The sequence below is a fragment of the Otolemur garnettii genome, unplaced genomic scaffold (genome assembly GCF_000181295.1).
Source record: "Otolemur garnettii isolate 467f Iridium unplaced genomic scaffold, OtoGar3 scaffold00073, whole genome shotgun sequence".
Classification (NCBI taxonomy): domain Eukaryota; kingdom Metazoa; phylum Chordata; class Mammalia; order Primates; family Galagidae; genus Otolemur; species Otolemur garnettii.
The window spans coordinates 1,106,083-1,130,101 of record NW_003852468.1 but is presented as its reverse complement, the minus strand read 5'-3'; the positions used below and the strand labels follow the sequence as shown (position 1 = coordinate 1,130,101).

The window sequence follows — 24,019 nt, the reverse complement described above, 5'->3', positions numbered from 1 at the left end:
ATTATTCTTAGGTGTAATTAACGCCTCCTAGTAATCAGTCTCCTCCTTCCAACTTTAATTTTACATGAAGTAATCATTATCTCCTTACTTCAACTTTAATTTTACATAAAGGCTTCAATTAGAATATTCCTGCCTAGCTTGTCTTGAGATCCAGCTTGGAGTCAGTAGTCCTTCTCAAAAGTCAGTCCTTAAACCAGGCTCTTGAAACAAGCTCTTTCAGGCTCAGCGACAAGCTCTGATGGTCCTGGCGAGAGAGAGTGTGTTCTGTACCTTTTCTCACATTAGTCAGAGGGAAGGCTGCAGTTTACTTTGGTGGTTCTCTTAATTAGTTCCTGTAACCCCGTGCCTCCTCAGCCCTTTCCTGCCTCACTAAAATAAGACCAGAAAGTTGTTTCATGAAGTATTCTTATCTTGCCTTTGGTTTTGTTACTTTCTCCTTGATTAATGAGGAAACACTTAGAGAAAAGACTCGTGAAAGTGTTCTCTAATCAGAGGGAGGTAGTTTCCTACTCAGCTTGGGACGGGGATGTCATTCCCTCTCCTCAGTTACTTGTATCAGGGGTCTTAACACCTAGTTGTACTTAGGTCATTAAATATGAAATGTCTGATTTTAAATCAAAAGTGTGGTTTAGTTTGTCTCAAACAAGAAGCAGTGTGATTAAAGTATGTGCCTACACTGTGGACACAGTTTTCTACCTTGTTTATGCCAACAGTGGAGAAGTCTGGAGAGCAAGTGGCAATGAAATTGCAAAAGGCATTTTCCACAGCTTGTTGAGAAGTGAATATTTTTCCTTCCAAGAAGTAGTCCAAAGCCTGGAAGAGTGGTAGCCAGTTAGTACGAGTCCTGGTGAATACAGTAGATGACAGAGCATTTCCCAATCTGGCTTCTGTAGTTTGAACGCTGCTGTATATGGGGCAAGTGGGCAAGCACTGTCTTGCAAGAGGATTGGCCTGCTCTGTTGACCAGTTTTGGCTGCTTGATTGCAAGCATCCTCATCCTTTCATCCAGCTGGTTGCAGTGACATCTACTGGAATTGACTGACCAGGTTCCATGAAGCTTTAGTGGGTAATAACAGCACTGGACCACCAAGCAGGCACTATTAGCCTTGTTTTGCTGAATATTTGACTTTGGACTACATTTCAGCACTTGATTGTTACCTAACCATTATGCCAAATGCTTGTGATTGTCAAAAAGAAGCTGTTTTCATCACATGTAATGATACAGTGTAGCAATAGTTTGCCTTTATATTATGACAGCAAAGAAGGGCAAGCGTGGAGATGCTTTCTCTTCTATACTCTTAATTCATGAGGAACCCATCTGTCCAGCTTCTTTACCTTGCTGATTTAATTCCAGTGGTCCAATATTGATAGAGTAGTAACATCAAACCTTAGGGCTAAATCCATGTGCAGGTTGAGATGGATTTGCTTCCATTACAGCTTTTAGCTCATCATTACCTACCTGGGTCTCAGGTAGCTCACGTGGCTCATTTTTGAAGATTAAAGTCACCAGAATTGAACTTCTCAACCCATCGAAGGAACTATGCGTTAGCCACATCCTTTTCCAGCGCTTGGCTTAGAGCTGTCTGCACTGCATTGGTTCCAGGATGGAATTCACATTCAAAAATAACATGAATTTTTGACTTATTCATGGTATCACAAGAATTGCTCTAAAAAAGTTTGAAAGATAATCACAAGCCAAATCAAGACTTTGATGAAATGAGGATGCATCTTCACAAAAAAAAAAAAAAACCAAAACAAGAAGTGTCAAAGTGAAATGTCAGGAATAAGAACTATCAAACTTGGTGCTTAAGGAAATCAGACATTTCATACTTAATAACCCTAATACCTTGCAGTTGAGGTAAGCACTCTTCTCTTCATCTCCACAGCAGTCTTCTCCTATTGAAAGCTGTTTTCTGAAAGACTTTGTGTTGTTTTTGCGTGGACTGTTCTATTCAAAGGTTTTTAAGCAGAAGAAATTTAAAATGGCTTCACAGCACTGACTTACCTTCTTTTGTCATTTACCCTGCTCCTCTTGTTCTCTTAAATTCTGTAACTAGAATTTCCCAAGTCAGACAGTGTGAGATCAGGTAGCACTGGCAGCCCCTGCAGAGTTCCAGAGTCGATGATGGGGGTATCTGTTGGAAGGTGAGCCGGTTTTGATGGTTTCACTGTCTTTATTTTCTCTTCCTCCGCTTCTTATCACATTCCTTTCTGTATTCCTTAGGTGGAGTTGGCATGAACTTAACGGCAGCAGATACTGTGATTTTTTTTGACAGTGATTTTAATCCTCAGAATGACTTGCAAGGAGCTGCCAGGGCTCACCGAATTGGCCAGAGCAAGTGAGTGATCTTAACATCAGGCTTCTCACTTTGGGGGCTTGCTTGGTGGTAGTTCTGGGTTGGGGAGGAAGGAGAAGAGTGTAGTCCTGGTGACAGTCCCAAAGTGTGAGTTGAGAGACCACCAGGTTTTAGTTCTGTCTGTGCTGTTGACTGCTAGAGTAGCACTGGGTGGGTCACATTATCAGTACAGACCTCTTTTTTTTTTTTTTTTTTTAAGACAGGATCTTGCTCTGTCTCCTGGGCTAGAGTGCCATGGTTCATAGTTCACAGCAACCTTAAACTTCTGGGCTCAAGTGGTTCTCCTGCCTCAGCCTCCCGAGGAACTGGGACCACAGGTGCCCACCACCACACCTGGCTAATTTTTCTATTTAATGTAGAGATTGTGTCTTGCTTTTGCTCAGGCTGGTTTTGAACTCCTGACGTCAAGCAGTCCTTACATGTTGGCCTCCCAAGTGCTGGCCAGACACACTTGTAAAGAGCAAAATCAAATTGTGAAAGAATTAGGATTCTTTAGAAGTTAATTCATTCTTGTGTTAGGGTCTAACTTGGTTAAAAAATGGAGTTATGAGGCTGTGCAGCTGAACTAAAAAGATAGGTGCTACTCTTGGACCTGAGGGTAATTTAGATCTTTCAGAGCTTCCTTTTTTGGGGGGATAGGGGTCCACAGATAAGGAATCCTAGTTATCACCTCATCATTCTTCCCTAACTCCTTTGGAAAGGTTCAGAAGAAATTTGAATCCATCTGTGTAACAAATGCTCAGGTCCAAATTAAACAATCTCCTTTAAATTGTACCCTGAATTTAGTGTTTAACTTTGTTTCCTTTTAGGTGTGTTTACCTTGAGTACTTTTGCACAGCTTTGTTATTCTTACAGCACACTGCCCTCATTTGACTTCCTAACAGGTCTGTTAAGGTTATTCGGCTGATCGGCCAGGACACTGTGGAGGAAATCGTCTACAGGAAGGCAGCCTCCAAACTTCAGCTCACCAGCGTGATCATAGAAGGAGGCCATTTTACTCTGGGAGCCCAGAAACCTTCGGCTGATGCTGACCTCCAGGTATAACCTACTGTTCTTCACTTCAGGCTGCATCAGTGCTCTCTGTGGAAGAGAATATAAATGAAAGATCTAGAACTAACCACCACTCGCCCCACCTGTACGTTTCTTCCCTGGCCTAACTCAGACTTGCCCTCGTACCTGCTGGGTGCAAGAATGAATATGGTCCAGAAAGGGAGGAGGACAGAGACAGAGACGGTGGGTTCTGGGCCCTTCAACTTGGATTCAGATCCATGCCTCATCACCTGCTGGCTGTGTGGGTTTGAACAGATGCTTTAACCTCCTCAATAGACTCTTTTTTTTTTTCCCTAAAAATAAGGATGGCACTAGTTACCTCAGAGGGCTGTTAAGAGCCTTGGTTAGAATAAAGAACTTGGCATAATCAATAACAGTTAATTCTGAACCTTCTTCTTAATTCCAGACCCTTTGATGACTGGCTTACCTTACTTGTTCTGTACTCAAAGGAGAGCAAATAAGATAGGAATTCAAAATTATGCCATAGAAAAAATGGATGAAAGGACTAGAGTTAATATGTTTGAAAAGGGGACTATTGGGTTTCGTGGTGTCTTGGAAAATTTTAGAGAGCTCTTTCGGAAGAGGACTTAAAGTTACTGTATAACAGCCCTTGGGTAAAATTAGAACACATATTATAATAGATGCCAGGCCATTTGGTCCTGCCCAGGATGAATGAAGGGCTGGATGCAGAAGGCCTAACTCCTCCAGTACTAGAAAGACCCAGCGTGAAGGGCAATGGCAGTATGAGGGTGTGAGGTGAGAAACACGGCAGATGTGACAGGTGGGCTGCTGCTTGGATAGAGGTGGGGTGTTAGGGAGAGAGAAATTCAAAGATAGCTGTGAGGTTTTAAGCCTGGATAATGAGAATAGAAATTAGGAAGATAGGAGGCAGGGCAGAGTTATAGGAGGATGATTTAGGCTTTAGTCAGCAGAGTTTGCAGTAAAAATACAATATATAGGAAGTCCCCGGGTTCTGAGTGATAGAGGTTTTGTGGGTTTGTTCTTAAGTTGAATTTACATGTAAGTTGAACAGGTACCTATTACCTGTAATAGCTTCCATTCATAAGTGTGAGTTATGTATCAGTCATACGTACTGTAACTCGGGACACCTGTAGTGTAAACTGTTGTTAGAAGAAGACTCAGAAAAAAGTTTCATTTGCAGAAGTTTGTGAGAGAGACTAGGTTATAAGACTAGTTTATCAAATAAAAGATATAGTAAGTATTTAAAAGGGAAAAAAAATCACACCGTATATTAGAAACACAGTTACCAACTTTATAATTTGAGCATAGCTTAAAAAACAGCAATTTTCTCATGTAATTATTAGATACACAGAGGCCAGTGACTATCTGTATGTATCAATTAGGAAGTCATTACTTATAGGAAAGGCTCAGGATTTCATTTATTTGGGACTAGAACTAGAAAAAGTAACACTGAGTTGTATTTGTTTGCTTTCTGTCTCTTAGGATCGTAGATAAGTGTGGGGTTTTTTTGTTTGTTTGTTTTGCTGCCGACTCCGATGTACATGCTTAACTGTAATGGTAGGACTGGCCACATATTTTGAGGCAATTACAAGTGTAAGGTGAAAAAAGCTTGAGAAAGACAAAGGCATATACTGAAGATACCCTTAAATATGGTTCTCAATAACAAAATGCCAGAAAACGTCATAGAAATATCTCATTTAGGTTCCTTAGTTAGAGAAATGTTTGTTTTTTTTTTTAAATTTCAGATTAAGGGTACACACGATTCATTTACACTGTTTGCATTTGTTAAGTAGAGTCCAAGTTGTAGTTGAGCCCTTCACCCCGGAGATGTGCCATATACCCCTCCATCGTACCCGTTATGGGAGGGCCCACCAAACTCTCTCTCTCCTGGGACTTTTTTGTTTATTTGAGACAAAGTATCAAGCTGTCACCTTGGGTAGAGTACCATGGTGTCATAGCTCACAACGACCTCAAACTCTTGGGCTTAAGCAATTCTCTTGTCTCAGCCTCCCAAGCAGCTGGGACCACTGGCACCCACCACAACGCCTGGCTATTTTTTCTTTTCTTTTCTTTTCTTTTTGATTGTAGTTGTCATCATTCTTTGTTGGGCCTGGGCCGGATTTGAACCCCGGCCAACTCTGGTGTATGTGGCTGACGCCCTAGCCACTTCAGCTATAAGTGCTGAGCCTGGGATTTTTTTTTTTTTTTTAATGCCACAAAATCAATAGTAAAAGACACTGTTCTGGTCTGGGAAATCTAAGCAGTATGGAGTTCTGAAGTCCTGAAAGAGGAAGCAGGTTTATTTTCCTGCAAGGAGAACACAGTAAAAACAGAAAGGCAGATATAGATGTAGTGAACATTTATTTGTTTTTTAAATGTTTACTGTGTATTAAGTATTGTCTTAGGTACTCTTTTCCAACTGTTTGCAGCGAATAGTATAACAACAGAGACAGGTACTGTCTCTATTCCCATCGTAAGTAATTTGCTCAAGGTCATTCAGACTTAGAACTCCAATCCAGGCACTCTCTAACCTTTAAGCACATGCTGTTAATTATTATAAAATCTTGCTTCTCATAAAAAACACATGTAGTTCCTTAAAGACTAATACACATTGTAAGTGAGCAGTAACTAGGGAAAGCCAGGAGGCAAGTATGAATACATGGGGGTTGAGAGGAGGTCCCAGTATGGAATGATTCTTATTTTAAATAGTTGGCTTTCTAATCTTTTTAGTAACAGCTGCCAAAGCTAATCATCTTGGTTATGTGTGCCAAAGTTAAATATACAGTAGAACCTCCAAAATCGGTCACCTCCTTAAATTGACCTAATTTTCATAGACTGGACATGCACCACGTGTACTAAGGCCTAGTTCCTTATGTTGACCACTTCTGGGTGTCGACTAGTTTGTTACAGTCCCTTAGGGGGGTCAACTTATAGAGGTTCTACTGTAAGAATATCCAGATGTGTTCATGCTTGGGTGAGCTATTTAACTTTTTTCCAAGCTATTACAGAATACTCACAAAATAGGTGATCTAAAGATGATTCACCTACTCTGAAAGGAGAATGTGAACAAGGACCCAAGGTGTGAATCCAACTTGGTTTAGGATAGGGAGTTAGACCTTAAGTGGGTGCAAAGTTGGGAATAACAAGCAAAAGCCAGGAAGAATTACCTAAGCTTTCTGGGTGATTCCTATGGCCTTTAGGAATAGGCTGAGGGTAACCTGGAGAAGAGAAGTGTATAATGCAGGACCTGAGGAACAGCTAGGAAGATTCAGACTAGGAAATGCCTTCATTTGGGCCTGATCAGGAGTGGTTGGTTACTGGTCATTGACAAGGTGGTTTCTCTAGATGCTGCGATAAGAAAATAAATTGCCAAAGGAAAGGAGTCAGTTCATGGTAAGGTACCCAGTGTTGCCTTCTCTTCCTAAGACGTTGGCAGTGGAGAGCTGGGAAAGTAGCTAACAGGGTCTCTGACTTGTCATGGTGCTTCAGGGTTGTCTTTGACAAAGACTTAGTGAGAGGTGCTTTGGGAAATTCAGGAAATAAAGGTTATTCTTCCCCTCAAAATGGAGGCTTATAAGTTTTTTTGTTGTTACGGAGACTCTCCAAAGTCAACAGCTTTGGTCGTCATCTGTCTGCCTACCCATCATCCATCTATTAAACAGCACTGATTGGTATCATCTATGATGGGGAGAGAAGACAGCCTGTGTATCCATCAGGGATGAGTGTGCCGAGTGTTGTTAAGCCACTTAGCCAATCTCCAATATGCTGATGTTTGTTTTCATGAGAACTAACTGGACTTTCTTATTTTCTCCATGCAAGTTGAGTGAGATACTCAAATTTGGTTTGGATAAACTACTGTCCTCTGACGGGAGCACCATGGATGAAGTAGATCTGGAGTCCATCCTGGGAGAAACAAAAGATGGCCAGTGGGTCTCCGATGCCTTGCCTGCAGCAGAAGGAGGGAGCAGAGAGCAAGAGGAAGGAAGTGAGTTGCGTATAGAGCAGAGCAAAGGGCATGGCCACCCCAAGCTGGAACATGGGTGAGCAGAGCCCAGGGAAAGGCCTGGACGCTCCCTGGGACACTTTTTCCCACCCAGCTCTTTTGTCATCTTAGGCCAGCAGTTTAAGACTTGCTTGGTCTAGTAACTCTTCCCAGCCTAAATGAATACTTGTCTGGCTGTTCACTTATAGCTGAACTTTGAACCGAAATCTTGATAGTATGCTTGTGGTAGTATCAGTCTCAAGGATTTGAATTTGTACCTTTCCTCCCTTGGTTGTAAGTATCTTGTTCTTTGTTTATTTGTAAAGCCTGCTATTCTTAGCATGGTGCTCTGCCCACAGTGATTCCTCTTCTGAGCAGGGAATGATTTGTTTTTTAGGTAACAGCTCATGTTGATTGAGCGTTTACTGTGTGTTCATCATCAACAGCGTGAACTGTGTCGGTTTGGTGATTATTTTTTTCCTGAATGTGGTCAGCATTTGTCTTTCTGTTCCTTTCTATTCTGGATATTTCAATTTCTATTGAAATGACTTTATTTTCCTGAACCAGCTGCAGGAAGGATTTAGTACAGATTGGGGTGAGAACGTTAGGGGTCTTAACAGGGTTCATTTTTTTTTTTTCATTTTATTTTATTTATTTTATTTTACTTTTTCCACACACTCTCTCCTTCCCCCTGGACAGAGTGCCCTGGTGTCATAGCTCTAGCAATCTCAAACTCTTGGATTCAAGTGATCTTCTTGCCTTGGCCTCCCTAGTGGCTGGGACTATTTAACAGGCTTATTTCCAAGAGTACTTTCTTTCTCTGATACAGAAACTACAGTTTCTTTGCTAAATGGTGCCTTCTTTTCTTGGTGGAAAAGGAGTTTGGCATGATTTCTGGTTTTGTGATTCTCTTTTGTTTCTATAGTAACGTGAATTTCCATCACTTGCTTCCTTCTTTCCCTTTCCCCCCAAACTGTCAAGATGTCTCCTCCTTCACGTTGTCCCTCCCTCCCAGCAGTGGGCCTTCCCAAGTGCTTGGGTGCACGTATTTCCTAGTCCCCTTTCAGTTCCTTAGTAGCTACTGTTATGATCCATCAAGTCTCAGACCTGTCCTCATTATTTTCCCATTTGGGATGTGAGCCTCTTTGGGGGATAAATTTGATCTGACACTGCTAGAACCCCAGTGCCCTCTCTTCCGCCCAGTCCATCCTGACTCCACTCCAGAGCGGGCTTCAGAGCTGCCTCAGCTGCTTTGGGACATTCATTTCTCTACCCATGTGCAAATTAGTTTATAGTATTTTCTGACTCCCAGTTTTGCATTTGGCATGGATTGGGGGTTTTGTTATCTTTTTTGGTCTTGTGGTTTTTATAGGATGTATGGTGAGACTGGAATTCAGACAGCTGGCACTGTTACAGGACTCTGCTCTCTGACTTTCCTCAACTTTATCTTCAATGCGTTATAATAGTATTCATTTACATTCTTCAAGAACTGTTTTAACTGTAAGCCTGTTCTCATTTCAAGGACAAAATATCCTCTCTAGGGTCATTCATTATAATTTTTAAAAATGTATTCCAGGCAGGATATTTACGGTATTTTTTTAAAAAGTGTTTTGTGGCTCGGCGCCTATAGCTCAACGGGCTAGGGCGCCAGCCACGTACACCTAAGGTGGCGGGTTCGAATCCCCAGCCTGGGCCCGCCAAACAACAATGATGGCTGCAACCAAAAAATGGCCAGGCGTTGTGGCAGGCGCCTGTGGTCCCAGCTACTTGGGAGGCGGAGGCAGGAGACTCACTTGAGCCCAGGAGTTGGAGGTTGCTGTGAGCTGTGATGCCACAGCACTCTGCCCAGGGGGACAGCTTGAGGCTCTGTCTCAAAAAAAAAAAAAGTGTTTTGCTTACTGCATTGTCTCTCTTTTCTTCAGTTGCTTCTCCTTCTCCCTCTTAAAAAAAAAAATTATTTATTTTCAGAGACAGGGTCTCACTCTATCTTCTGGGCTAGGGTGCAGTGGTATAATCATAGCCCACTGCAACTTCAAACTCTTGGGCTCATGTGATCCTCCTGCCTTAGCCTCCTGAATAGTTGGAACTACAGGCATGTGCCACCATGCCCACCCAGCTAATTTTTCTATTTTTTTGTAAAGATGGGAGTGTTACTTTTGCTTAGGCTGGTCTTGAACTCCTGATCTTAAGCAATCTTCCCACCTTGGCCTCCTAGAGTACTAGGATTACAGGCATGAGCCATCACACTTGGCCTTTAATTTTTTTAACTGACAGATAAAAATTGTATTTGTTGTGTACGACATGATGCCTTGAAGCACTTACATATTGTAGGATGGCTGAATCTAGCCAATGAACTACATCACTTCGCATGGTGATGGTCTTTGTGGTGAGAACACTGACCATCCACTCTCATAACATTTCTCAGGAATACAGTGTATCATTAACTGTATTCTCCATGGTTCCTCTTTTTAAATTTCTTTTGGGTTCTCTTGTTCTTGTTTTTAGTTCTCCTGAACCATCTGCTGTCCCCTGGCTGTCTGATCACACATGCCAGGCAACCCTGGCTTGAGCAGGTACATGGGCTCTAAGGACTTATTTCAGAGCTACTGGCTGGCAAGTCACCTTTCACCCTGAGGGAGCCTTGCCTGATGTCGGTAATTGAAGTTTTTTAAGTGACACCTGACTTTTTCCAGAGAAAGATCCTCTAATGTTTTCTTTTGAGGAGGTAGGGATGGAGAGTCAACCTGATTGCTCAAATTAGAAATACAATGTGAGTCCAGGGCTCATGGCACCTGTTACTTGGTGTGTGGGTCTTCCTGCAGTACCCTGTACATGTAAATCCAAGGCTCTTGGAGGATCAAGAGGGTCTCTGGTCTCATAATTACCCCTTGGCCAGCACCTCTGTTTTGCTTTGATGTCTCTTCTTAATCTGTTGTTATCCATCCATTTTCCAAAGGGCCATTGAACTTTTCATCCAAACTTTTCTCTTACATCTTTTTAAAAAATTCCTTTACTGTCATTTAGTGCTTTCAGATGAGAGAAGAAATAAATGCATGTGGTCATATTTTTAAGTTATGTATTGGTTATAATAAGTATCAAAGCTTACATTCAATTCTGCACTTACCTAGATTAATTTCAGCTTATTTCCATATTGTTTACTAGAACAAAATAAAATTGTACTGTTTTTCAGAAAGATAATTATATTTCCCAGTCCAAGTACTGAAAAAACCATATTTTTTCAGATAGTCCAAATACCAGAAAAGAATCCCCCAATTGTATTAAAATTTGGAATTTTCTCTGTCATTAGTAGGTGATTCCCCTGGTAGAACAGAGATGAGAGTTCTACCCCTATGGTCTCCAACCTCCTTGTGGCTATAGATTATGGATGGGAGCATGATTAATTAAAGCAGCCCCAATCAAAATTAAATGTAAAAAGTGTTGATTTATCTTGAATGCCAGGATTTTTTAAAAGGCATGTTTGGAAGTTGAAAACATGGCATGTTGAAAATTGCATGCAATATGAAGCTACATATGTTGATCATATTTGACACTTTTCAGCTCTTTATTTTTTTCTCCACTTGTTGATAGAGTGCCTCATTGAAAGCCCCCTGCTGATTTAATTAGCAAATGCCAATTAGAATTACAGCTGGTTAGATTTGGGTACAAGTGTGAAGCAATTGATCTCTTGAGAAAGAAAATGTTTTGCTTTCATACTCTCTAGGGAAAACATAACTGATTTCATAATGCTGTGAAAATACATTATTTGCTAACATGTGCTATTAAATTTGCTTAATTCATTATCTTACCTGTCCAAGGTTGTAGTCTTACCTGGTCATGACTTTTGTCTTTACCCCTTGATTCGTGATCTTGGCAGATCACCAAACCTCATGGAGCCTTTGTGTCCTCATCTGTAAAATGGTGCTATTCATGTGTGTTTGACTCCTTTACACAGGTGTAAAAATGAAATGTGAGAATAGGTATGAAAGTGCTCTGATAGCGTGAAGTGCTATTCAGGATTACACTGTCGTCCTCATTGTTATTACCGTAATTAGTGTTTGCTAGCCTGATAGCTTTCAATCTTCCTTCTTTTTTTTTTCTCGGCTGCATAATTCTTTCGCTGTCTACCGTTCCATAGATAAACTAATATACTTGAAAGAACACCCTGGCCCTAGAGTCAGAAAAGCCAGCCTTGTTACCAGTGAGAATTGGGATGTCCCTTAATCCTTGTCTGAGCCTCAGTTTCCCCTTTCTTAAGTGGGGTTAGTTGTGTCAGGTATGTGGCAAGGATCACAAAGAGGCTTCGTGAGACCTGCAAAGGATATTGTTAATCCCAGGGATTATTTTTGTGATTCTTCATTTTCTCATATGTTTGCAACTTGTTCCTTTTATAGAAAGGAGGAAAAACTAGTTGAGTCTTCAGAGTGTGTTTGGAATAAGAAATTATAAATTTTATCAGGTAATCTTAATGTCCTTGAGATTGGTGCTGAGGAATAATTGGGAACCAATGATCCAAGACTCAGCAGGGTGGAGGGACCCGGCTAAGTCTCATGGACCATCTAGAGATGGACCAAAGGGGCTTCAAGCCATGCTTTTTCAGTGACACCCTCTTTTTCCAGAGACAGATCCTCTAATGTTTTCCTTTGAAAAGGGAGGGATAGAGACAACCTGATTGCTCAAATTGGAAATACAGTGTGAGTTAAGGTAAAGTAAACATGTGGAATCTCCATGTAGAACTCAAACCCTTTCGTGTTAGTGGAATGGGAAGTGAAACACTTTCATCACAAGTTGGTTTTAGGCCATTTAGAATACAGGCTATTTCTGTTTTTCACTCTAGTTATTTCTTTGAATAGCATTCCTCCTTTTTTTTTTTTTCAGTATCTAAATTTCTCTTTGTGTTTTATGTTCCTAGAAAACCATATGTACTTATTTGAAGGTAAAGATTATTCTAAAGAGCCTAGTAAAGAAGACAGAAAATCATTTGAACAACTGGTAAATCTTCAGAAAATCCTTTTGGAGAAAACGAGCCAAGAGGGCCGGTCACTCCGAAAGAAAGGCAGTGTAAGAACTGTTAAATCATGTAAAAGAATAAATTCTTCCGAACTGTCAATCTAAGAAAACAAAAACTGATGCTGGAATCATTTGCCCTCTTAGGATGATTTGTTAAGAAATCATCACTTAGATGATTTGTGTTTGTTGAAATGTTAGTATAGTTAACTGTACCCTAGTATAAAACTATGTAAGACATTGACATAGAAAAACATTAATAAGTAGAGTATATTGTACGTCCCAATGCAGGTGAAAGCAGCCCTGTCCATCCAAGCTACCCCGCGTCCTGCTATTGATAATTGAGACCCTGTGTTATTAACAGGGGACAGTAGTCATAAATGATATATATATTGCTCACAGTGCTTGGCACTTAGTATGTGCTAATTAAATGTTAGCTATCATTAAGATAATCATGTTGAAATATTCTGTTTTAAAAAGAATTTCATAATACTTTGCAGAAAATTTTCCATTAAAAATGGTTTAAGCTTAAATGGCATCCTGCAGCGTATGCTTTCAGTCAAGGAGAAAAGGGACCTTTTCTGAAGTACCTATTCCTAATGAAATGAACCAAAATGATTGTACTGACCATGTCAGCCTTGCTTTAGCCGAGTTTAGAGTACAGTGTCCTGGTCACCATGCCTGTGAGATATCCAGGTGTCTTGCCACCAGCCTCTAGCGCGCTGTCAGGTGGAGCTGCAGTGAGCTGTGGCTGTTGGTCTTGTTGCTTCTGAACAGAGTGTGCTGTAGGGAGGAGCAGGCAGCTCCTGCCCTTCCCAGCAGTGGCTCTTGTTCTTCCTCCAGGTTCTTATCCCAGGCCTAGCAGAGGGGTCTACCAAGAGGAAGCGGATTCTAAGCCCAGAAGAGCTAGAGGACAGACACAAGAAAAGACAGGCAGCAGCCGCCAAGAGAAAGAGGCTAATAGAGGAGAAGAAGAGAGAGAAGGAAGAAGCTGAGCATAAGAAAAAGTGCGTCTGTGTTACTAACAAGGGCCGAGGGGTGCAGCTGGCAGAGGAGTCTTTGTTGTATAGAGAGACCATATTTGAGTGTCACTTTAAACATACAGAAGACTTCTATAAGACTGATCCTTCCTGTGGTAACAGAGTACTTTTTTAAAGGTTTAACTTTAGCCTTGATATTTACTGTATGTAAGTGAAAAGCCCTGAGTAAGGCAGAGAAGATGCCTTCTGTTGAAATTGGAAAAGTTTTAAGATTTTATTGTAGTTGTCTGACAAAGAATAGTTTACATAAACAATCCCTTTTAGTCATGCCCTTGACAACTGGAACAGTCAGTGGACACTCATTATGGGAGTGTAGTCAGGAGGCAGTTAGGCTAATCAGTGGGACTTGTTCATTTATAAATAAGCAGAAACTTCAGTCAGGGTGAGTTTCTAATTGTGTTTCCACTTGACAGTTTGTGAACAGAAGTACAAAATATATTCCAAGGGAAGCTATGATAGGCTGGGCTCATTTCCTTTTCTCTCTGGCCCACTGAAGGATGGCCTGGTGGGAGTCCAACAATTACCAGTCCTTCAGCCTGCCCTCCGAGGAGAGCAACCCCGAGGACCTTGAGGATGGGGAAGACGAGAGCTCTGCTGAGCTGGATTATGGAGATCCAACTTCAGTCAAGTACATCAGTGGTGATGTCACCCACCCTCAGGCTGGGGCCGAGGACGCTGTCATCGTGCACTGCGTAGGTACGAGGAGTGATTCACTGGGGTTGGGACCCTCAGTCTTCATGGTGCCAAAAATGGGGGAGGATCGAGGAAAAATCTTGGCCAAGTGGTAACAGTCCCAGTGCTATCGTGTGGTCCAAAATCTTGAAGTTCACAATCAAGAGACATGGAGTTCATACCCAAGAGAACTCTTAGCACCAGAGTCAAACCCATTTCACCTGGTTGAGTTACCCAAACTCCCTGAGCCTCTACCTTCTTATCCACATAGTGGGATAGGATAATACCTGCTGTATCATCGGTACACGGTTTTTAGAGAAAGAAATGAGGCAACATAAAGACAAATGAACCAGCCCCTTGAGAAAAAGCAAAGCTGGAGCTTGTTCCCCTATGACCTGTGCACTTTTTACTTCCTCTGCCCGGATCCCTCTTTGCCTAAATAGTCACATGGAGCCATGTCCAAATGTTTGCTTCCCAGAACATTTCAATGAACACCTCGTGTAAAACAGACCCAGCCCTACCTCTGTTACTCCTGTCCTCGTTCTCTCGTTTTCGTTTATTGCACCTGTCCTGACATATTATATCCATACTTATTTATCAATGCATTAGGAAATCAGCTTCATGGAGGCAGAGGTTTTTTGGTTCACTGTGATGACCCTGGTGCCTAAACCAATGCCTGACAGCTAATGTGAGCCAACAAGTGTGTAGTAGCAATGAGTGAATGACTGTGGAGATGAGGTACTAACCAGCAGTGTCAGTCCCCGTGTGAATGAGTCCCCTTCTCTCCCCTTCCTCCCCCAGACCGTGGGAATCCCCTGCTGCCGCACCCCCCGTGCTTCAGCTTACCTTGTTACCATCCATCACTGCTTATCCTCCCTGTCCTCTCTCAGGAACCACAGACATACCACAGAGATTCTGCTCATTTCAGAACACAAATTTTTGAGATGGCTTTTCTGTTACAATGGCTAGGTTTATCTTCCAGAAAACCTAAATGCTTTTGGAAAGTCCCACCTGTGGCACTTCAGGAGATCGGATGTTTCCTTCCTTCCCTTTGGAAAGTCATTCTTCCACAGCCTGTTTTGTGTGCCTTTGTTTCTCTAAATTGTGACTTGCGCGTTGCCTCCTAGATTTGAAAATTTTCTCTTTCTTCCATCAGATGACTCTGGCCACTGGGGCAGAGGTGGTTTATTCACAGCTCTGGAAATACGATCAGATGAGCCAAGAAAAATATATGAACTGGCTGGAAAAATGAAAGGTAAGAAGCAAAGTAGAGGGAAGGTTTAGGCATGAAAGGGACAGAGAGGACACTAAGGCAGGTCATGGGGCTGAGAAAGCACCAGCTAAGGAGTCAGAAGAACTGAATCAGGACTGATTCTGTCATCAGTTAGCTAGTTACGTGGCTTTGAGACATTCCTTTATTTTCTCTACCTATCAAAGACCTATGGGAGAGAAATGGGACACTCGGTTAAAAGGCCAGCACGGGCTTGGGTTGGTGCTGAAAGGAAGGAGGGTGTGTCATTAGGTCAGCACAGCCTGGGGTGCAGCACTTCCTGAAGACAAGAGCAAAGCTGTTTGGGGTCAGGGAAACTTAAAGGCTGAACAGTATTTTCCCTTGATACAGAGAGAAGGGTAAAGGGTACTCCTTTTATGTGCAGAAATCTCAAAGTAACAAGAGGAGTAAACTTATGACTGTGATTATTTCCTGAAGCAGTTGAGAGGTAAAAGGGCTCTCCAGATTTCTTAGAGATTGGTGTTTCCTATTTCTGCCCAGTTCTCTTGGGTAAAAAGGGAGGTAAGGACTTAGAGTGAATATTCTTTCTAGTGAAGCAAATTATATTATAGAAGAAGAGTTTAATGTGTGTTGAAATTGTCATCGAGATCTAAATAGTGATTAGGGAGCTGGAAAAACAGAGCACCCAGGAATGGTCAGAGCTGGAGGAGCCCTTAATTTCGGGTCCTTATTTGAAGCAGTGCAGAAGGTAGGATGGAGAAACAAGGGCAGAGAACACAACCTGAAAAACACCTCCACTTGCACCTGAGGCAAGAAGAAGAGACAGGAGGAATTGTCAGAAAATAAGAGAAGGTCGTGTAGTATTTTGAGGCCAAGGGAGGAGAAGATAACAGGAAGACATAGTGGCTCTCAGGATCTGACGGTGAGGTGAGGGTGAGAGTTGGGAAAAGACCACTGGATCTGATACAGGGTCAGTCACATGACCTTGAAGCACTTTGAAAAGAGTGTGAACACTAAAACCTGGTTGCTCAGACTTAGGATATAAATACTCAGTAGGAAATGCAGGTGTTAGTATCCAGTTTTCTCTGAAGAAGGGTTGAAATGAGGTACAGCAGAGTAGATGGGACCATGGGCAAGATTACCAGGGGAGGCTTAGCATTGAGAGTTCTCTTGATCCTGGGAAGGTAGGTTGAGTTTGAGCAGGTGGAGATAATGGCAAGAAAGACCCTCATGTTCTCATGCTTTTTGGTGCCTGCATAGCACTTGACTGTGCCCATCCTGTGGGTATCGAAGGGCCCAGGCAGGCAGTAGAGAGCGTAGAAGGTTAAAGCAGAGGAATAGAGAGAGGAGAGTAAGATTTTAAAAGGAGCCTTTGGCGACATCATGGAAGATTATACATGGCTTGTCCAGAAAGATGCCCTTCTCAGCCTGAATTTACCCAATGGGTAATGGCTAGTCATTTGTGGGATTTGACCAAGAGTGTCATAGCACAGCCAGTATTTTAGAATAACTTAAAAGATTGGCAGGTGCAAAACAGCCATCATTTTTGTTTGAACAAAAAGTTCAGACTTAGGTTAACCTAAATAGCAGACAGAGAGACTCTCAAAAAATTATTTTTTCAAGAATGGACATTGAAATGGGATATATGTGCCATAGTAAGCTTTGTATATTCAGGGAGGTAAAGGAAGAGAAAGGATTTTAAAGGAATATGAGAAGGATTACAAAATTTTTGAGATGATAATCCTTGGCTATAGGGATCGGTGACAAGAGTGGTGCCAGTCTGAGGTTAGGTGATCGCTGGGCAGATATCCTCATTGTCAGGCACTTGTGTGTGAGAGCTCTCTCTTCACAGCTTTCCCCATCTCTTTACCAGGGGTTATAACACAAGTGACTCCGTTTTAGTTCTTTTGTGTTGGGTTATATAAAGACATAGAATTGAATTAGCCCCTTTGTCTAAACCAGAGGTCCTCAAACTTTTTAAACCGGGGGCCAGTTCACTGTCCCTCAGACCATTGGAGGGCCAGACTGCGGGCCTTGGGATGAGTTGGCTGCTAAGCAGGACAGACAGCAGCGGCAAAAACACCCGGCAGGCCGGATAAATGTCCTAGGCGGGCCACATGTGGCTGTCGGCCGCAGTTTGAGGACGCCTGGTCTAAACTATTGGTGGTACTTGATTTGGATGGGGTAGGAAGATATACAAAAAGATACAGAGTATAATTCAGTATTTATTTGAATGATGTAAGACAGACAGATTCCCCTTGTAGTTTCATGCTCAGGGCTCCCTCCCTCAGATACCTCTGTAACATTTAAAGGGCACTAAACTGGGAGATGATAAAAGTTTAGGAGTGAATCTAGCCACGGTGTTGACTGAGGCCAGGAGAATGAGAAAAAAGGTATGATAGATTCTGAAGGAAAGTGGGGTTTTAAACCTAATGAGATTTGTAAAATGCAAAGTATGAGAAGAACTCAGAATCATCTCCCTTCAGTGGTCTCAGTAGCAAGATGAATGTTCTGTTTTTTGTTTTGTTTTTTTTTTTAATTTTATAGACTTGAGTTTAGGAAGTGTCCTTTTATTTCCTATCGATGATAAAGAGTCAAGAAAACAAGGACAAGATTTGGTAAGTTAGAAAAACACCACATCTCTTACCAGCACCAGAATTCAGCCCACTCACCCTCTCCTGAAGCCTCTCCTGCCCCCACTGGTCTCCAGGAGTGTGTGCATTTGTGAGGGCTGCCCCAGTACTGCAGACTTAAACAGTAACTGGGGCAGTACTATTAAACAGTAACTGGGTGGCTTAAACGGAAACCTGTTCCCTCACAGTTCTGAAGGCTGCAAATCCAAAATCAAGGTGTCAGCAAGTCTGGTATCTCCTGAGGCCTCTGCCCTTGGCTTACAGATGGCTGCCTTCTGTCTTGTGCATCTACCTGCTTGGGTCTGTGCCTCCAAGTTTCTTCTAAAAAAAAAAATCAGAAGGATTGCATTAGGCCCCACCCTAAAAGTCTCATTTTAACTTAGTCATCTATTCAAAGAGCATGTCTCCCAATATAGTCACATTCTAAGATACAGGACTTAGGGCTTCAGCATATGAATTGTTGGGACACAGTTCAGCTGCTGACACACCTCCTTGGCCTTAGGCTTCTTCTCTTTTGGTCCCTGTAGCCCTGTCCTCAACAGCAGCCCCCCTAAGTATGAGACTTCTGTTTGTCTTTTCATTCTAAGTACCCTAAGCATATCCTCACAGGAAATGCTTCATAAATGTTTACTGAATTAGTAAAAAGATACTCAAAACAGAGGGTTTTGTCACTTAATTTATGAACATTTCTATAAAAGATTGTGTTTTCTAGTCAGCTGTGAGCAAAGGAACCAATCCATGTTTCATTCTTTTTTTGAGACAGAGTCTCACTCTGTCACCCTGGGTAGAGTACCCTGGTGTCAGCGTAACTCACAGCAACTTTAAACTCTTGGGCTTAAGAGAGACTCTTCCCTCAACCTCCTGAGTAGCAGGGACTGCAGGCACTACCACACCCAGCTAGTTTTTCTGATTTTATAGAGACATGGTCTCGCTCTTGCTTAAGCTGGTCTTGAACTTCTAGCTCTAGGGATCCACCCACCTCTCCCTCTGAGAGTACTAGGATTACAGGTGTGAACCACTGCACCCAGCTATATTTCTTCGGCCCACATCAAAATCCTTTTAGACCTTAGGTATCTCCACTCATTTATCATTTGGAATACCAGTGATGAGTTTTCTAGCTTTCTCCAAGGCTATCTGGATTTATATTCAGATTTTGAGCCAGATCTTACTGACTCAGAAACCACTTTGTTATTAGCCCAATAGGAAAGGAACTCTTTCAGCCTAGATTCTAAATTTCTTCTTTTCTGTTTAGTCATTCCTGCAGTAGTTTCTAAAATACTATGAAAAGGAGACTGATAGTATCTGTGCATAAGAAACTGAGAGTCTGGTGACTATAGAAACTGTTGGTAGTGAGCAGAGTACATGTCTGTGACATGAGTCCCAGAAGCTCCTTACTACTCTCTAACTCTACCCCACTTAGGTTAGGATGAGGCAGGAGAAACCTGGAATTTTGTCTTCCTGGGAATTGTTTGAACAGAGATGGAATGACTGCTCTTCCTGGGCGTTGTGGGGTTGATTCAAGCATCAGATAGAGACCTGGAATATTAGAACCTCAAATTTTTTGTTCGCCTACAATTCTGAAAATGTCCTTCTTTACCTTTGAGAGTGCATTTAGAAAGTACATGTTTTGGACTCTTAACTGATCTCAAAAAGAGGAAGAAAAGCCTACACAGATTTACCCCAAAACAAGAGAATTATGATGGGGCATGAAGGCTACATTCACTAGGGCATTACATTCAGGCGTTGTATCCACAAGAGACAGAGCCAAAGCCCGAGTGACCCACAAAGGGCTGAGTCCCTCTGTGGGCAGGGCACTTAGCACACATTATGGCTGTCTCATATCCTGTCATTTGATGGCTGTTCTTCCTAGTTGGCCTTGATTGTGGCTCAGCAGCGGGATCGCTCCAATGTCCCCTCTGGCATTAAGATGGCAGCCCTAGAAGAAGGCCTGAAGAAGATATTTTTTGCAGCAAAGAAAAGGAAAGGTAAGCCCTTCTATCTGTGCTCAGGGGTAGATAAGTTTTTGCTGGTATGCCTTTTGCTGATATGCAGGTGAGGAATGTCACAGCCTCATTTAATGTACATGGTAGAGGTAAACCTGAGGAGTAATGACCACATGATCTTGTATTAGTATAGCCCTTTTTCTTTCCAAACACTTGCATGTCCGTTATCCCAGTGGACCCTCTCCATCTACTCAGTGTTTTTATCATGGTTTTACAGATAAAGAAGGACCAGAGTGAATTAACTTGGTCTTACGCAGTTAGGAAATACTATTTGTTATCTCTCCTCTTGGAGAATCACAGTCCACAACAACAGACAGTTCTCTGCCAAAAAAGTTTGTTTCTAAACCTAGTACATCTCAGAGATTATTGAATTGATTGGCTCATTAGAGAATCTTTGCTTATTTTGACACCAATCATACTCTGTTTCCATCCCACCTACTTATTTCCAGAGCTTGTAGGTCCTTATGTTCAAGAGAATTATTTAATTTGCCCTTATACAGACTCTCTCCAGAATATTTTTGACATTGTAATTGTATGTGTTGAGTGGGTCAGTTGTTTACTCCTGTGTATATTTTTTTGTTCAGTCAATTTTTGATGAGTAAAGACTAGGATTTGTCCTTTTCTTTTTAATAGCAAGTGTTCATCTTCCACGCTTTGGACACTCTACAAAAGATTTTAACTGGTATGGTACTGAGCGACTTATTCGGAAACATTTGGCTGCAAGAGGCATCCCAACTTACATGTATCCTTTTTAGTTCTTAGTAGTGTGCTCTCCCAGAGGGAGAGTGTTCTTTCCAGAGGGAAAGTGTGTTGCATTTTCTGGTGTTACTATTTAATCCAGGGCTAAGTCCTCTCTCTCGGCATTCTTTGCTCTGCCCATCCTTCAGTAAGACAAAGTTTTTGTAATAGCACATATAGCTAAGGACGTAAGAACCGTTGTGTCTGAATGCCAACAGCTCGATTAAAAAGTGTGAAGGGGAGAATTCGTTGAACAATTGCCATTTGGTAACATATTGAATCTTCTCCACATCACTTCTCTAGAGATTCATCAAGTCTGTGGATCAAGGCCTAATTCTGAAAACTTGTTAAGTGGAATAATGTAAACAAATGAACTGTTTCTGAATCTTTTGATATAGTCTTAAAAGTCAATGTGAAATTCATTTTGGCTATTAAGCCATGATTTCCTTTCACTAGACTAGTCTTTTCTCACTGTATAAGTTAATCATTGTTTAGACTACTAAACTGAATCCAGAATCATTAGAAGAAGCTGAATTGACTATGAGTACTATAATCAGAAAGAGACTAGTTTTTACTTAGGTAGTTACTGAAATTAAGTCACTCAGTGATAGTCTTCAAATATTTAAGTCACTATAAAAACTTAGTAGAGAAGTCATGTTATATATGCTTCTAGAATTGAAGCAGTATCCAAAGAGTGTTAGTATTTAATAATGCTATTATTATTTGAGTACTAACAATACTAGAAGTATTTGTGGTATGGTAAAAGAGAATTAAAGCATAGTACTTCTGGAACAGTTATTTCAGTAACTAGAGAACTAGTAGTTTTGTTAAAGTAGCTTTAAAATGATGAAATATCTTCCTTGACCATCCTTATCAGATACTACTTTCCTAGAAGCAAGGCTGCTGTCCTTCATTCCCAAGCCTCATCTTCCTTCTCAAGACAGCTGGTGCCTTAACAATTGGCCTTGCATCCAATCCAGTCTTCAGCAACGAGAGCCACTGTAATACAGTATTTCAAAAAGAATTAGGATTTTAATTTTGTTCTCCTGGATGTGTCACTCTGGTCCAGTACTTGTAATACAGGGAAGCAAAACGTATTTGGGAAAGCCCTTTGTCTCCAGTTTGCATAGCTATTTGTGTGATAATAAATTTTCTACCTCTAATAGTTTCATTGCTTTCCTTCTCTTATATCTAGTTTTCTTCTCTAGACTGATTTCTTTGCAGAGGAAAAGTCTGTATGGATTAAGGAGATATGAAAGGTGATAGAACCTGGGGGTTCCTGGGAGAAGCAGGCACCATCAAGCCAACACATGCTTCAAAAGACAGGCCTCAGGGGCAGAGATTCTTGAGCCAGGCAAGTGAGGTGCCTCTTGCCCTTTTTGTATAGTTCAGCATCAATATTTGGAAGCAAACACATGGGACTAGAGGCTTATCAAATGTGACTTCAGTAAAACCAAAGGATCCTCTCTCCTTTAGCCAAAAAATCCAATTCAGCTTCAAGAAATAAAGGAATTGTGAAATTGGTGCAAAGCCAGCACAGAATCACCGGTGGTACTGAGGAGGGTAGGGGACTGAGAACCACCAGAAGTGGAGTTGTGGAGAGAAGACTTTAAATTCGTGGTTTCTCACACTTTGGTGTATGAAGTTCCAATCTTGAGGAACTATCCCTAACCAAACTAATTGCTACTCTTCTAAGGCCCTCAATACCTGCTGTGCTACAGAGACCTCAGCCCTGGGCCTTTGATGCAGTGATCCCTTGCTGTGGGGTTCAGAGCCAAGACTTTGACTTTCTAAGGAAGATGGTAGCTTTAACACCTATGTTTCACTATTCTGTCTGAATTCCCACATCCTCACTGTTCAACAGTTGAGCATCTATGCTGAAGATCTATTAATATTAGACCCAAATTCATGATTCCTTAATTCTTTTCTCCTAAAACTTCTTGCATTGATTTTTAACTACTGTCCCCACCAGCCCCTTATGTGTAGGTTATTATAATAACTTTAAGCTGTGGATCTCCATCTTAAATCTCCTTTCCAACTAGAAACAGAGTTAAAACTACAGAGTGAAACAAATCAGCAAGAACAAAACAACCCAATTAAAAAGTGTGCAAAAGACATGAACAGAAGTTTTTTTAAAGGAAGATAGATAAATGACCAAGGAACATGAATAAAAATGCTCAACATCAGGTGGTACCTGTGGCTCAGTGGATAGGGCACTGGCCCCATATACTGAGGGTGGTGGGTTCAAACCCAGCCCAGGCCAAACTACAACAAAAAAATAGCCAGGTGTTGTGCCAGGTGCCTGTAGTCCCAGCTACTTGGGAAGCTGAGGCAAGAGAATTGCCTAAGCCCAGGAGTTGGTTGCTGTGAGCTGTGATGCCATGGCATTCTACCAAGGTTGATAAATGAGACTCTGTCTCTTAAAAAAAAAATGATGATTTTTTTTAGCTCAACATCACTAATCATCAGGAAAATGCAAATTAAAACCACAAAGAGAGAGTACCTTTTCTCTTTCAGAATGGCTATTACTAAAAAGTAAAAAAAAAAAATCTTATATGGATGCAGAGAGAAGGAAATGCTTATACTCTGTTGTTAGGACTTCAAATTAGTATAACCTCTTTGGAAAACAGTATGGAAATTCCTCAAACACTAAAAAGTAGATCTACCATTTAATCCAGCAATCCCATCATTTGGTATCTACCCAAAGGGAAAGAAGTCATTTCATCAAAAAGATACTTGCACTTGAGTGTTTATTATAGCACAGTTCACAATTGCAAACATGTGGTATCAACCTAAACAGCTATCAATTCATAATTAACAAAAATGTGGTGTATATATACTATGAAGTACTACTCAGCCATAAAAAGAAAGTAATTAATGTATTTTGCAGCAATTTGGATGGAACTAGAGATCATTATCTTAAGTATTTCAAGAATGGATAAGCAAACACAACATGTACTCTCTACTAAATTACTTGGTATTAATCTATGGGAACACATAGGCAGAGAGAGAAGTAAAAGTCTTTGGAAATGAAAAAAGGAGAGTGGAAAGGTGGGGTAGGGTATGCATATCAAAAACTTTACCTGACAGATATAATGAATGGGCACACTGATAATCCTAATTTAAGCATTATAAAAACTATATAACAAAAACATTTAATATTTTGAAATAAGAATAAAAAAGGAATCACACTGAGATATCCCCTCACTTTAGTTATAATGGCTATCAAAAAGATAACAGAGGTTGGTGAGGAAGTAAGGAACCCTTGCACAGTATTGCTGAGAATGTAAACTAGCTCCACCGTTATGAAGATTTGTGTGGCAGTTC

General features: G+C 41.3%; 1 protein-coding gene across 2 annotated transcripts in view; it reads left to right on the top strand.

The window, feature by feature from the left end:
• CHD1L (chromodomain helicase DNA binding protein 1 like) overlaps positions 1 to 21,855 on the top strand; it is a 46,299-nt gene extending 24,444 nt beyond the window's left edge. Inside the window, exons 13-23 of one of the 2 annotated variants that reach the window (XR_001161461.2) lie at positions 2,225 to 2,339; positions 3,242 to 3,395; positions 7,209 to 7,374; positions 12,281 to 12,429; positions 13,219 to 13,382; positions 13,912 to 14,107; positions 15,244 to 15,342; positions 17,866 to 17,936; positions 19,822 to 19,936; positions 20,588 to 20,696; positions 21,570 to 21,855. Coding sequence is in view for 1 of the 2 variants with exons in the window: in XM_003793797.3 (XP_003793845.1) it covers positions 2,225 to 2,339; positions 3,242 to 3,395; positions 7,209 to 7,374; positions 12,281 to 12,429; positions 13,219 to 13,382; positions 13,912 to 14,111; positions 15,244 to 15,342; positions 17,866 to 17,936; positions 19,822 to 19,936; positions 20,588 to 20,696; positions 21,570 to 21,648 (1,421 nt within the window). In the remaining variant the exon portion in view is untranslated. Of the gene's footprint in view, positions 1 to 2,224; positions 2,340 to 3,241; positions 3,396 to 7,208; positions 7,375 to 12,280; positions 12,430 to 13,218; positions 13,383 to 13,911; positions 14,112 to 15,243; positions 15,343 to 17,865; positions 17,937 to 19,821; positions 19,937 to 20,587; positions 20,697 to 21,569 lie in introns of both variants that reach the window. The other variant, XM_003793797.3, reaches the window with a different exon arrangement.
• Positions 21,856 to 24,019: the final 2,164 nt, after the last annotated feature.